At 44.9% G+C, this 14,966-nt stretch overlaps 1 protein-coding gene across 1 annotated transcript; it reads left to right on the top strand.

Annotated features, from left to right (window-relative positions):
- Positions 1-226: 226 nt before the first annotated feature.
- Positions 227-14,949, top strand: Tip60 (Histone acetyltransferase Tip60). The gene is made up of 5 exons (XM_065238964.1): positions 227-352; positions 499-628; positions 702-1,517; positions 1,590-1,752; positions 14,464-14,949. Exons 1-5 carry the CDS (start codon positions 311-313, stop codon positions 14,678-14,680), a joined length of 1,368 nt encoding a protein of 455 aa, XP_065095036.1. The 5' UTR covers positions 227-310; the 3' UTR covers positions 14,681-14,949.
- Positions 14,950-14,966: the final 17 nt, after the last annotated feature.

Raw genomic sequence — 14,966 nt, 5'->3', positions numbered from 1 at the left:
TTACATTTTTCGCGTCTCTCTTTAATAAAGAATTAAAAAAAAAAAAAACATTTTTCGCGTCACGATAGGCATTACGTAGCATTTGAACGGCCACTTTTATACAACTTTCTTCCTTGCCCCCACTCTTACCCGAACGCTACTGTTCGGCGTCCCATAATCGAGCGCCTCTACTGTGCACACAGCTCTCTGATGATACGTCAAAAACGCCTGTCCAAAATCCATCAAAAGCATCAAAACAACTCGCCAGGACCATCCAGAAAACAGCGAAACAGGTATCCGAGGACCGAATTTCGCAAAAATTCCCCCCCAAATGGACGTGGACGAAGCTGTGCAATCCATTTGCGACTCGACGGTAAGTGTTTGCTCGTGTTTCCAGTCATGGCCGATGGATGCCCCGCTCCAAGCGGCCACTAAAAGCAATTCTTCCAAGCGGCCTTCGAAGCTGTTTGTTTTGATCTGTACCCACACTTGCTTACTTACGATGGGTTTCGGTTTCAGGCTTCGCTTACGGAAGGATGCCGCCTGCCAGTGCGAATGACCGGTACCAATGATTGGCCGCTGGCGGAGATCATCAGTATCAAGGAAGCGTCGGATAAATCGGTGTGGTACTATGTGCACTATGTGGATTGTGAGTATTGGAGTTTGCTATGAGTTGTTGCTTGATAAGGAATGTTTCTTGCATTTTTTTTTTCGGTAAACAGTCAACAAACGGCTCGATGAATGGGTATCGGAAGAGTATTTGGACACAAGGAAGGTTCAGTTTCCTCGGAAGGATGGTTTGGCAACTGGTCAGAATACAGGAGTGACGACACCGAAGCGAATACCAATCGGTGAGCGATCTCGTCCTGCCAGCCCTGTCCTGCCTCCGGATATTCTGAACGGAGGAGCTGTCCTGGCGGCCGCGCTGCAGAAGAAGATCAACCGAAAACGAAAAGCCACCTCCACAGAGAATGAAGACTCCCAGGAAGTTCCAACGACGCCAACGCCGCGGCAATCGGGCAGTATGGTGATCCATCATGACGACGTCGTGACGCGCATGAAGAACGTTCAACTGATCGAACTCGGTCAGCATCGGATCAAACCGTGGTACTTTGCTCCGTATCCCCAGGAAATGTGTTCCATGTCGTGCATCTACATCTGCGAGTTTTGTCTCAAGTACCGAAAGAGTCGGAAGTGTCTCGAACGGCACATAAAGAAGTGCAATCTGCGGCATCCGCCGGGGAACGAAATCTACCGAAAGCAAACGATAAGCTTCTTCGAGATCGATGGCAGAAAGAACAAAAGCTACGCGCAGAATCTGTGCTTGCTGGCGAAGTTGTTTCTGGACCACAAGACACTGTACTACGACACGGATCCGTTCCTGTTCTACGTGATGACGGAGTTCGACTCGAGGGGATTCCATTTGGTGGGGTACTTTTCCAAGGAGAAGGAAAGCACCGAGGACTACAATGTGGCGTGTATATTGACGATGCCGCCGTACCAGAGGAAGGGCTACGGCAAAATGCTCATAGAATTTAGTAAGTGGCGGCTTGGGTTTGGTGTTTTACACGGATGATCGGAGTAATTTTGAATTTCGGTTCGACTCGTAGGTTACGAACTGTCCAAGTTTGAGGGCAAGACTGGTTCCCCGGAGAAACCTCTGTCGGATTTGGGACTGCTGTCCTATCGGAGTTACTGGGCTCAGACGATACTGGAAATCCTGATTCTGGCCAAGCCAATCGGGGAAAACGAGAAACCGCAGATTACCATCAAGTGAGTAGAAATTAACGATGTTGGGGAGCTTTCTTGGAGACACTATGTTCAAAGAGCCTGCTAAAGGGACATTTACTTTTATATGACCTACGTTTTTTGCAAATTTGAGTGAACGTGACTCAATTATGAGTCAGATTCATTTGCCGTGATCATACGCTAAATTCAACTTCTGGCTTTGCTAGACCATTCTTTAGGCTTCTAAATTTTAAGAGTTTATGTAAACTTGGTGACTTATGCTGGGAAGAAAGCAAAAGACTTCAGTGCCACAGAGGTGAAGCATGTGCGTTCGTCAAGGCCAGTAACTTGATGCTCGCACAGAAAGATGGGGACGATCGTGACGGAAAACTTGAAGTGGACTTTGGTGAGGGGATGAAACCCAAGCTTCGGATTACTTTGGAAGATGGTAGGGTTGAAGTGAGGTTTTACGACCTCTCTGAAGGTGTACCCGAAGAGTCTTCGGAGGAATGGAGCAAAGTAAAATAGCGTCTAGTCCGTTAGAGCGACGACGAAGGAAGAACGAATTTTATTCAAATAACTCATGGCTAACTTAGGCCTATATTATTTCTACACTGCAGCTCTTCACGTTGCTAAATGCACCGCTTCAATTCTCCTCCTCAACGTCGATGAACTTCAGACCGATCATGGTACGGAAATTCTCCAACTTAACTCTCGCCAAAGCCTTCGTGAGTATGTATGCGACCATTGATTCCGTTGGACAGTACCTGACTTCCATCACGCCAGTCGACATCAGTTCTCGCACAAAGTTGAACCGTGTATGAATGACAGCATGGCGATGCAGCTCTGGTTGTCCTCGTGCATCACCACTGGCCCATCGACGACCTCGCCTATGTCCTCCATTAGCTTCAACAGCCAGCCCAGACAACCAGAATGCACGTATATTCAAAGTTGTTTTCACGATATACAAACATATATACAAACCAACAAATCTTATAGAATGCAAAGAAATGGCTTATACGTACAAAAGTGGATGCCATATACGTGCAAATTTTAATTTAATTTTAAACGAGTAGATTTAACATCATAAGCGATTTAATCTGTAATAACAAATTCCCTTTGAAAAGTCTTTCGATGTAATCCGATTTGATTTGTGATGCAGTACGACGGAAAAATGAATCATCGCATATAGGTCGGAAATTTGTATTCTATACGATTTAACTTAAACATAATGCGATGCATGCCATTCTTATATGCGATTTTGACTTAAACTGTAGCAATTTACGACAGTGTCTGCACATTGTTATACGACTTCTGGTTGTCTGGGAGAGTAGCTCCTGACTAGACTCGGATAGCGCAACGTACTCAGCTTCTGTAGACGACAGGCTGACACATTGCTGTTTCCTAGTGACCCAGCTGATTGTACCACCGTTTTGTCACCAGCCCAGTCTGCATCCATAAATCCGTCGAGACCGCCGGTTCCGCCAAGCTCAAGCTTCAAGTCAGCTGTTGCGTTGAGGTACCGTAAAGTCCTCTTCGCCTCGGGTCAATCCACTTCGGTTGGTTGGCTCACCTTTCGTCCCAGAATAGACGCAGCAATCGCAATATCGGGTCACCGCAACGTACAGCAAAGCACCGACCAGACTCTGGTAACGCTCGCCGGATGGCATACACTCCTCCTCCTTTTGCTTCACGTTTGGATACCTAGGATCCATGGGTATTTTCGATGGCTTCGCTGGGCCCATAACCTCTTGGGAGGAATGGAGCAATTTTATTCAAATAACTCATGGCTAACATAAACCTATATTATTTCTAAATGCACCGCTTCAAAGAAAAGGTCGTCCATTTCCTGGTGAAGTGATCTCGATTCGCGAGATATCGTGGGGAGAGAGCAGCGAATGTGCAGGAATACCGCTCGGCATATGGTCTGCTCGTATAATAGTCGAGCGGAACATTGACTCGTGGGTCAACATCGACGGAGAGCAAGCGTTTGTTGTCTACAAGGGATAGTTGCAATCCTGCTGCCACTGCAAAGAGCAAGTGCACACTGTGTCCAGAACAAAAAGCTTGTATTCCAGAAAAGCTACGCGAACGCGACGAAGCAAACTGGACCGGCCAATAGGTCAACCACCGGTCAGCGACCTAAGAAACCATCAAACACGACACCAATCGGTCAAAAATACCACTCCGCCACCGATATCGTCGGACTCTTTTCCCGAACTGCTGAAGCTTACGCGCCAGGATGATTCCTCAGGCCCGTAAATTCAACAAGCGCAAAGCTCGTAAAGTCCTTCGCAACACCACCGCAAGCTGTCGTGTGTTTGGAAGACGTATTCAAAAAAGCTCGAAAATGCGTTGCGATCCCAGAGCAAGAGTGGCAACGGAAACGAAACAGATGAATCCTCCGCTTCCACGATCAGCAGACGAAGCCGAGGTTGACCCGCTGGTGAAAAACCCTACCGGGATGACGATTGACGACGACGAGAGGGATGAGGAATACCGCCCATAAATGACTCTCGCGTCGTACAACATCTCGTCCATCAACATCGGCACCATCACAAACCCCACGAAACTGAACGCGTTCCGAACCTTCATCAACAGCCATAGCCTCGATATCGTGTGTCTGCAAGAAGTAGAAAACGAACAGCTGTCCTTGCCTGGCTACGTCGTTTTCTTCAATGTAGACCACACGAGAAGGGGGACAGCTATTGCTCTGAAGGAACCCATCCAGGCCACTCACATTGAGAGAAGCTTGGACGGCCGACTGCTTGCGCTGAGAATGGAAGACACGACGATCTGCAACGTTTACGCTCCCTCCGGTTCTTTTCTACGCGCAGCCCGAGAGAATTTCTTCAATGGGACGCTTGCCTGCTATCTCCGCCATCGTCCCACGCATGTCATTCTGGTTGGCGATTTCAATTACGTGCTACGGACATGCGATTCGAGTCCTGCCTTGCAGCTTTACGACGTATGGGAGAAACTGTGTCCACGTGATCCTGGTTTCACGTACGTCTGGCGCAACGCACAGTAGCGACTCGATCGAATTTACGACAGCAGTGGATTGCGCGATCACTTGCGAGCAGCACATGCCCACATCTGCTCATTTACCGACCATGAAGCGCTGACACTCCGATTTTGCCTCCCCCATGTTGGTCAAGAGCATGACCGTGACTTTTGGTCCCTTCGGCCATATCTTCTGACTGACGCAAACGTTGCAGAGTTCCAATACCAGTGGCAATATTGGACTCGGCAGCGCAGAAACTATGGCTCCTGGATCGAATGGTGGATTTTGTTCGCTAAGCCCAAGATCAAAAGCCATGACTAAAGAGATGAACTAGCCTCAGGCTAAAAATCTCTAAAATAAAAAAAAAAAAAAAAAAAAAAACCAAGATCAAAAGGTTTTTCAAGAGGAAATCTCGAGCCGTCTTCGATGAATTCCACAGTGAGCATCAGCTTCTCTACAGCGGCTAGTCTACGACGGGTACTACCAGCACCCTGAAATGATAACCACCATCAACCGGCTGAACGGTGGAATGCTAGCGCTTCAACGGAGATTTTCTTACACGTTCATGCCAATGAATGAAACGCACGTGACGGGAGAACCCATGTCAATATTCCAGTTGGGGGAAAGGGGAAGGAAGAGAACGGTCATAACGCAGCTGCAGACAGAGTAAGGCGAACGATCGAGCCGCACATGATGAACTATTTCTCGACACTGTACTCGGAGGAGGCAATAGAAGAGAATGATAACAGTTTCGTCTGCGAGAGTGTTATCCCACCCATCGAATGAAGTCTGCGGACGACATCATGACGGCAGAAATATGGTCTGCAATAACAGCGAGCCCACCATGGAAGTTCGGGGATTCGGGGACCACCGATCACCATCCAGGACCATCCAATTCCGCTTAAGAAAACAGTCCGCGTTCTGGGGGTAGTTCTGGATCGGACTCTAAGTTTCGACCAACACTTCAGAACGGTGAAAGAAAACTGCCGTAGCCGCATCAACATCGTCAGGACAATCTCCCGTCCGCACCGCTCCAGTAACCGCGAGATCCGCCTTCGTGTCGCCCGGGCTGTTATCGACAGTCGACTTTTCTACGGCCTCGAAATTACCTGCTTAGCCACCGAGAAGCTGAACCGCATCCTCGCTCCGGTATACAATACCTACGTACGCATCGTATCCGGCCTCCTACCTTCCACGCCCGCAGACGCCGCTTGTGCAGAAACCGGAGTCCTCCCTTTCCGCTATCGATCTGCTGCAGCCTCTGCCACCAAAGCCGCTGCCCTCGCTGCTAAGACATCCGGGAACGATAGGGTCTTTCTCCTCAACGAGGGGAACAGAGCCCTCCGCACTGCAGCCAACGTAGACCTCCCCCCGGTGGCCAGGGTCCACTGGCATGGAGAGAAAAGTTGGCGATCAAACGTTATCAAAATAGATAAGCGGATTAAGAGAGGATTCAAAGCCGGAGATAACTCTGTAGCGTTGAGGCGCTCTGTTGCAGAACTTCTTAGGTCGGTTTATCCGGGGCACGTTCATCGCTTTACGGACGGATCGCGATCACGGGCCGGAGTGGGACTCGGAGTGGCAGGACCAAACACCGCAACAAGTCAAAGTCTTCCGGAGGAGTGTTCCGTTTTTTCCGCAGAAGCCGCAACTGTTCTTGACGCAGCCATCACTCCTGCAGATCAACCGATCCTTGTGCTAACGGACTCACACAGCGTCATCCAGGCGCTGGAAGCCGAAGCCCCGAGCCACCCCTGGATACAAGCCATTACACGTTTTGCCCCACCCTCAACCGTTTTTACGTGGATTCCCGGGCACTGCGGTGTTCCTGGAAACGAGGCAGCGGACAGGCTGGCGGGATCTGGTCCATCCGGACCCCGCTTCACCAGGAACGTACCACTCCTAGACGTCAGGCGTTGGATTGCGACTATCATCATGGAAGCCTGGCAGGAGGAATGGTTTCAGTCACGCACCACCCTCCTGAGAAAGATCAAAGAAACCGTACGACCTTGGCAAGACAGCCACAAGTACAAAGACCAGCGGATTATTTCAAGACTCCGGACCGGCCATGCGAGGATTTCCCACAATTTTGGTGGGACACCCTTCCACAAGGTTTGTCCAATCTGCAGCATCCCTGCCTCGGTGGAACACGTGCTGTGTGTCTGCCCAGAGTTTCAGAGGCTACGCGAACAACACCGACTCCCAGAGAGCATCAGGGAGCTACTTGACAACGACCCCTCGACGTTGACTGCGCTGATTGCATTCTTGAAGGACGCTCACCTATACAACCAAATCTAGCCCTCTCGTCGTGGGCTGCGCTGTCCGTGTTCTTTCACCTTCCTATTTTCCTGCCGTCGGGGTATCTCTGCCGGACTGGGGCACTGTCTCTTACGGTGGAGCTCTACCTTGTTCGCGCATCCATTCCTCCCGATGTAACTCCCACTTTACATTAAGTTTTTTAAAATGTTGTCTGTCCCTTTTGGTGGGTAATCAGAGCCAGTTGTACGTTAGGTAATGATAGACTGAAACGCTTTCTTTCGAGGCAGGCCCTAAGCCTGACCCTCGATTATCAAATGTGATGAACTAGCCTACGGCTAAAAATCACAAAAATAAAAAAAAAAAAAAAAAAAAAAAAAAAAAAACATGGAAGTCTCCCGGCTGCGAAGGTATTCCGAGAGAGTTCTACCAACAATCAATACGAAACTAACGATTTTAAATTGGCTCACCACTTTAGTAGCCTATTGGTCCCAAGCAAACGATTAACGTACCCTATTCTAGTTGAAATTCTATTACTACACTATGTTTGTTTTGATTCGCTATGAAAGTTTGACAGATAACATCAGGGGTGTGTGGATTCATGCAGAACATGCAGGATTGCAGGGGTGAGTGAAATAGCTTGGGACTGCTTGGGACCGTTGTTCTGGTACTGAGTGAGCCAAAAATAATAATGATTTTCTTCGGGACCTAGTGGTCTTAGAGTTACCTCTATGGTTCTACCAACAATCAATACGAAACTAACGATTTTAAATTGGTTCACTACTTGACTAGCCTATTGGTCCCAAGCAAATCGATTAACTTAACCCATGCTAGTATAAATTCCAGGGGAGCATAGAGGTAACTCTAAGACTAGTAGGTCCCGAAGAAACGTGATCAACTTTTTGTCTCAGCTCTTCTGGTACTATCTTCGGTCCCAAGCTAATCGATTCACCCCTCGAAACATAGGAAAATCCACGAACCCCTAATTTTATATGTCAAACTTTCATAGCGAACCAAAACAAAATAGTGAATTTATACATAAGTCGATTTGCTTGGGACCATATAATGAATTTATACATAAGTCGATTTGCTTGGGACCAATAGGCTAGTCAAGTAGTGAGCCAATTTAAAATCGATAGTTTCGTATTGATTGTTGGTCATATCATCCGATCTCATTGCTCAACAGCAACTACAAGCTCATATCCCGCATTCTCAAAATCAGGCTCGAGCAAGTGATGAGAGAGCACCACGTCTTGAGGGACGGGCAGAAATGCTCGAACTCAGAGCGCAATATCTTTCAAGGTAACCTAATCATCTTTAATCTCGATCACGCTTTCGATCGGGTCCGGCACTCTTATCTTCGAGACTATGCGCTCGCTAGGCTTCAACCAGGATCTCATCGCTCTACTATTGCGCATTTCCAGCCGGTCCACCTCTCAACTGTTGATCAATTGGCATCTTTCTCGTGCATTCGAAATCCAACGCTCTGTACGGCAGGGTGACCCATTATCCATGCACCTCTTCGTTCTCTACCTACATTCACTAGTGTTCAGACTTGAAAGAGTGTGCTGGAATGGCCTGCTGGTGGTGTATGCGGACGTCACATCGACCAGGCCAATCGATGAGATAAATAGGCTGTTCAAAAAAAAACCTATAGCAAAGTCAGTCATACTTATCAATAAGTTTCTGTTATAAAGAAATATTTCCCTGAATTTGAATTAAATTCCCTGAGATTCCCTGATTTTCCAGGTCCAAACATGAATTCCCTGATTTTCCAGGTTTTAACAGGTAGTCGACACCCTGTGATTCTCAAAAAACCTTCGTCAAAATCTCATATTGAAGGGTATTTGACAGTATTGCCCCGTTTTCTGCAACCGGAATTCAACTGGATTTCAACATGGCGTCAGACATCGATTTCTGGGTTCTATACACTCAAAAAATAAATCACATTTCGGAACGGCAGCGGCCCCGGAAAAGTCCGATCTGAGTAAGTCCACTTGTCGGATATGCCTTTTTATTAGAAACTAAACGATCGATTCAACCTCTGGTGGTGAATAGGAGAACGTCAAAAAGAGTGTTGTGAGCATAAATTTTTGCCTTGAGACATAGGACGCGGAACACTTTTTGACTTTTCCTGATAAATTGATTCATCTGAGATGCTGCAAAACTTAATCTACAGTTGAAAAATTTAATTCTGTAACGTTTTTGCAAAGATCCTGCTGGTATTCAGGAATATTTTTATTGAGAAAAATGGAAAATTAGAAAAGTGCCTTAGTGGTTATGATCTTCCGGATTTCTTGTGTGTGAATAGTTAAGGTACAAATCTGTTCAGATCTGTGGAAAATCGTACAATAAGGCAATTACCGATGGAAATTGGCAAGATATTATGTAAACAAACGGTTTGGTTGACGTTTCTTCTCGAACTCGCGTGGCGCACTCTACGTTAGTGGTGTATTAAAAAGGCCTATATTTTCACCTTTCCTGATTATTTTATCCACCGCAGGTGCTTGAAATCATCATCCACGTGGAATATTTTGATTTCTGATCGGGTTTGCAGTGATCCGGCTGGTGCTTCCATATATTTTTGATGAGAAAAATGAAGATTTATAAAATTGTCCCAGCAGTTATGATCTTCCGGATTTTTAATGTATGGTTATTTCAGCTGTTAATCAATTCAGATCTGAAGATAATCGAAAAATAAGACCACTCCCGATGGAAATTTGCAAGTTGTGCCATAAAATGTACGCTATTTTACGTTTTGAAAATCGTCATTATGATGTAAACAAATGGATTGGATGACATTTCCTCTCAAAATCGGCTAGCGCACTCTTCATTGATGGTTCATAAAAATAGCCTATTGAAAACTAGTTAGAACCTGAGTACGGCGAACTCAGCTGATTTTATTTTTCAAGTGAGCTAGAAAACATCTTGAAAATCTTCCGAAGTTTCAAATTGTTTTGCTGAAACAGCTCACGAAATTGTATATACATGCTGTCAAATGAACTCTTGGCTCCTCCTCCTCTGCTCCAGAAATAACGTATACGTGGTGATGGGAGTGCACCTGCCCACAAAGCTCACATGACTCTTATAAAGTTTGATTACATTCTTGTTTCAACAACCCAGTTTTTGCATTATTAATATCACATAAAAACACTTTTTCGAGCATCACGCTCGATGATTTACACTATCCGTCTACTAAGGTTGATGTTTCGACAGTTTCATAATTATAATTCTTAATTTTGTTTTCAGTAGAGGGCAACACCTTTACTTGTGGTTCAAACAGTAACTACCGACGTGTCTTCTGAGCTCTTTTGAATGTTTGGCTCCCGTTTGACAGTTTGACTCGGCTCCCAGCGGACAAGCGTTTTGAGTTAGTTCGCTGTACTCAGGTTAGAACCAAATCGACTTCGGTTTGGCATCTTGATGTCATTTGTGACAACCAGGGCCCCACAAAGTCACTTTCAATCGAAAATCGCCAAGCGACGATGAAGCTGTCAACCATCACTTTCAATTGAAAGTCATTCTGTCTTCTCGTCGAGCAGATCCCCGTCAACATCAACAGAACCACTTTCGATCAGTTTTCATGCTGTTTGTTTTGGCTTGACTAGCCTTCATTTCTTCTTTCATAAGGTTTTGCACCGACGGGGTTAACCTCAATCTGATGACAGTTCAGTGGTACGTGGTACTGTTTACGTGGACTTAGTCGATTTGTTCTTGGGTAGATTTTCTGGATATTTTTTCAGATTGCAGTGAGATGTAAACCAAACTTTTGCAATGTCCATGAGCCACATCCTTTCGACGCGTTGTTCCTCGACAATTTTCAAGTTAAAATTCGCCGTGCTTGTAAACAGTACCACGGTGAAAGGATGTTGCTCGTGGACAATGCAGAAGTGTGGTTTACATCTCACTGCAGTCTGAAAAATTATCGAGAAAATCCATGGCGGCTTCCAGTTTAAGAAAAAGTGGGAAATGCTATCATATACTTATCAATAAAGGTATTTTTTGGAATCGGGATGATGTCTAGAGGATGAAAATCGATATTCGACGCCATTTTGAAATCGAAGATGGTGTCAAATACACATCAATATTGATATTTTTGTAATCGATATGAAGTCTACAGATCGATGGCGGCTTCAGATTTTAGATTAAGTGGGAAATACTGTCAAATACCCATCAGGTATTTTTGGATTGGACGATCTTAAATTTCTACTGGAATTATCCAATGCATTTACGTACACGGCTCTTATTGCTGCTGTTATTCCTAAAGTATATGTGCTCTTACCTCTCCTCCCATCATTCTCTCCAGCTTACCAGCTCAGCTCCGGATCCGAATCATCGGCTCGAATGATTCACTGACAGTACAGCCAACAATCAATACAAAACTAACAATTTTAAATTGGCTCACTAACTGACTAGCCTATTGGTCCCAAGCAAACGATTACCCATTCTAGTCGAAATTCTAGTACTACGCAATGTTTGTTTTGATTCGCTATGAAAGTTTGACAGATAAAATGAGGGGTTATTGGTTTTTCCTATGTTTCGAGGGGTGAATCGATTAGCTTGGGACCGAAGAGAGTACCAGGACTGAGCCAAAAAGTTGAGCACGTTATTTCGGGACCTTCTGGTCTTAGAGTTACCTCTATGGAAGTACTAGTTGTCTCTCTCATTCCTACGCAAATTTTGCTCCGCTCCGCTAATGCACGCTCAGATCTGAATACACTACTAGACTTATGATATCAGTGAGCTGATGAGCCACGGACCATCAGCTGATTTTAGTGACTCGAGTCTATAGAACAGCTCGAGAGCCCATCTCTAGATCTGAGCTGATGATCGGGAGCTGAAACCAAGAATAGTGAGAGCAAATCTGCTGAAGAATTTACATCAGAAATAAAATCTGTGTGTAGACTGGATTACATAGCTTGAGAAAAGGCGTAACATCGTCTAACACGATGTCGATCATATCATCGCGTGTGACATTTGTGTCAAAATTTCTATAATTTCAAGGTGAGCTAAAGAGCTGTCCCAATGAATCGACTCCCTTTAATGAGCTGGATGGGTCTGATCCGCTCAGCCAGATGAGTTAATTTACCCACCTCTAGCAACAATCAATACGAAATTATCGATTTGAAATTGGCTCACTACTTGACTACCCTAATAAAAATTGTATGGTTAATTTGCTTAACGACGTGTTCTGGGTATCATCCAAACCATTTATGGAATAGTTCGATGATTTGGGTTATCGTTCGTTTATGGTTATTTTTTATTAGGGTAGCCTATTGGTCCCAAGCAAATCGATTAACGTACCCCAATCTAGTAAAAATTCTAGTACTACACAATGTTTGTTTTGATTCGCTATGAAAGTTTGACAGATAAAATGAGGGGTTATTGGATTTTCCTATGTTTCGAGGGGTGAATCGATTAGCTTGGGACGGAAGATAGTACCAGAGCTGAGCCAAAAAGTTGAGCACATTTCTTCAGGACCTTCTGGTCTTACAGTCTAGCGTCTAGAGGCCAGAAATCGATATCCGACGCCATTTTGAAATACAATATGACGGCTTCCTATTTCAGAAAAAAAAATGGAAATGCTGATGCCATCCCATCAATATGGGTATTTTTGGAATCAGGGTGACGTCTGGAGATTGGAAATCAATATCCGACGTCATTTTGAAATCCATGATGGTGGCTTCCAGTTTGAGAAAAAGTTTTAAATTCTATCAAATATCCATACAAACGGTTTTTTTTTTTAGAATCAGGGTAACGTCTAGAAGCCGGAAATCGACATCCGACGCCATTTTTTAATCCGATTTGAGGAAAAGTATCAAATATCCTAAAATATGGTTATTTTCAGAATGGGAATGAGACGTAGATACCGAAAATTGATGTCACGCCGTCTTTAAATCCAAGATGGCGGCTTTGGTTCTGAAAAAACTGTGAAATACTGTCAAATACCGATCAATGTGGGTTTTTTGGAATCGGGCTGACATCTAAAAGAAAGAAATAGATGTCCGACGCCATCTTGAAATTCAAGATGGTGGCTTCCGATTTCAGAAGAAGTGTCAAATAGCCTACAAATGGCATCGAATATCGATTTTCAGCATCTACGCGTCGTCCTCGTTCCGAAAATACCCATATTGTAGGGTATTTGACACTTTCTGAACCCTGATGGCCGCCATATTTGATTACAAAGTGGTATCTGATATCGATTTTTGGCAACTAAGCGTTGTCCCTGTTCCGGAAATAACCATATTGTAGGGTATTTGAAACTTTTTCTGAAACCCTATGGAGTCCAACATAGCATCGGATATCGATTTTCGGCAGCCACGCGTTGTCTTCGTTCCGAAAATACCCATATCTTAGGTTATTTGACACGTTTTATGAAACTTGATGGCCACCATATTGGATTCCAAAATGGCGTCGAATATCGATTGTCGGGATTCCCGTTCCGAAAATACCCATATTGTAGGATAGTTGATGCTTTCTGAATCCTGATGGCCGCCATTTTGGATTCTAAAATAACGTCGAATATCGATTTTCTGCACCTTCGCGTCGTCCCCGTTCCGAAAATACCCGTATTGTAGGTTATTTGAGACTTTCTCTGACCCCGATGGCTGCCATCTTGGACTCCAGAATGGCCTCGTTAATTTAATTTTCGTTTAATATAAAATAATATATTATAACTACATATAATCCGGATGCCATTCCTATCGGCAACCGATATTGTGTGGATACGTGACAAGTCGAATGAGCCCCGAATTGAAGTGAAAGTGGAAAAAAAACGAAGGAAGCAGTTTTCGAGTCATTCATTGCGTCAATTGAAACAAGTCTTTGCTTGACAACTGTGAAACGCAGTGTGCATGGGTAAAAAATATTGTTATTAGTCCCACCATGGATTCATTATCCGGCATTGAAAAATCAGGGGAATCGCTGGAGCAACGCTGAAAATGACCAACATTGCTCGCATAGCCACACGTCTCCCTCAGCATCAATCAACCCCAACATTACCGGTTGTGATATGAAAAAAATGCTCATCCAAGATAGATTAGAGGCGATCCACGTTTGCCCTATACTTAATACATTAGTTGTCACATTGTAATGCCCTCCTCCTATTAGCGTGACGTACTTAATGGATGCACCATTATCACCCTAACCCTCGAAAAAGTTCTTATGCCTTCCGGGTTCATATCCTTCAGCTCCGTTATCAAAAGTTACATTTCCTCCTATCTGGGCTCTATCCGGTCATTAGAACTTTTAGAACAGCGGAAAGTCAATCAAGCCAACCAAAACAAATACCATCCGACCTCGCCTCTGACTGGAACTGCTTGAAGACATACCAAGTATATTTTGCCTGATTGACAGGAATTGCAAAGACCTTCGAGTAACTCTAACAAATCAAGCCAAAGAATCTAATATAAATTGTAACTGCAAATTCAGAACTTTACCCCACATTTACCACACTTACCAACCACCCTTAACACATGTAATCAAACTGTTTGCAGCGAAATCTGCGAGCTGACCAGCATCAAGAAGGAGGACGTCATCTCGACGCTGCAGATCCTGAACCTGATCAACTACTACAAGGGCCAGTACATCATCTGCATCAACAAGGACACAATCGACCAGCACAAGAAGGCGATGGAGAAGCGCAAGATCCGAATCGACTCCAAGTGTCTGCACTGGACGCCCAAGGACTGGTCCAAGCGATCCAAGTGGTAACAGGTCGGTGCGTTGGCTTTAGTGTTTTATAGTAAAGACAAACTGTGTTCCCCCCACCCCTTTCCTCCCACTCACAATGCAACCAGCCAGCATTAGAGCGCCCTCTCAACTCAACTCAACTCAACCCTTTCTTCCTTCCCATCTACCTTTCTACCTACCTACTTCTGGATGTGTGCGTTTTGCTTATTGTGCGAAAATGTCCATTGTTCAAGAGCACGGGTCCCTCGTGTCGTGTAGGAACGTTTACCCTTCTACCCCAATACCTACCTTAAGGTTCCCAAATTTA

Source organism: Ochlerotatus camptorhynchus, unplaced genomic scaffold (genome assembly GCF_037179485.1).
Source record: "Ochlerotatus camptorhynchus isolate MF236.1 unplaced genomic scaffold, CSIRO-AGI_Acam_v1.1 ptg000046l, whole genome shotgun sequence".
Classification (NCBI taxonomy): Eukaryota; Metazoa; Arthropoda; class Insecta; order Diptera; family Culicidae; genus Ochlerotatus; species Ochlerotatus camptorhynchus.
This window is presented reverse-complemented; position numbering and strand designations above follow the sequence as displayed.

Excerpts from the sequence above, each read along its gene's own strand:
- Tip60 (XM_065238964.1), top strand. The coding sequence starts at position 311 with ATGGACGTGGACGAAGCTGTGCAATCCATTTGCGACTCGACG. Across the intron at positions 629-701 it reads CTATGTGCACTATGTGGATT|TCAACAAACGGCTCGATGAA; the intron begins GTGAGTATTGGA and ends TTCGGTAAACAG. Across the intron at positions 1,518-1,589 it reads CAAAATGCTCATAGAATTTA|GTTACGAACTGTCCAAGTTT; the intron begins GTAAGTGGCGGC and ends TTCGACTCGTAG.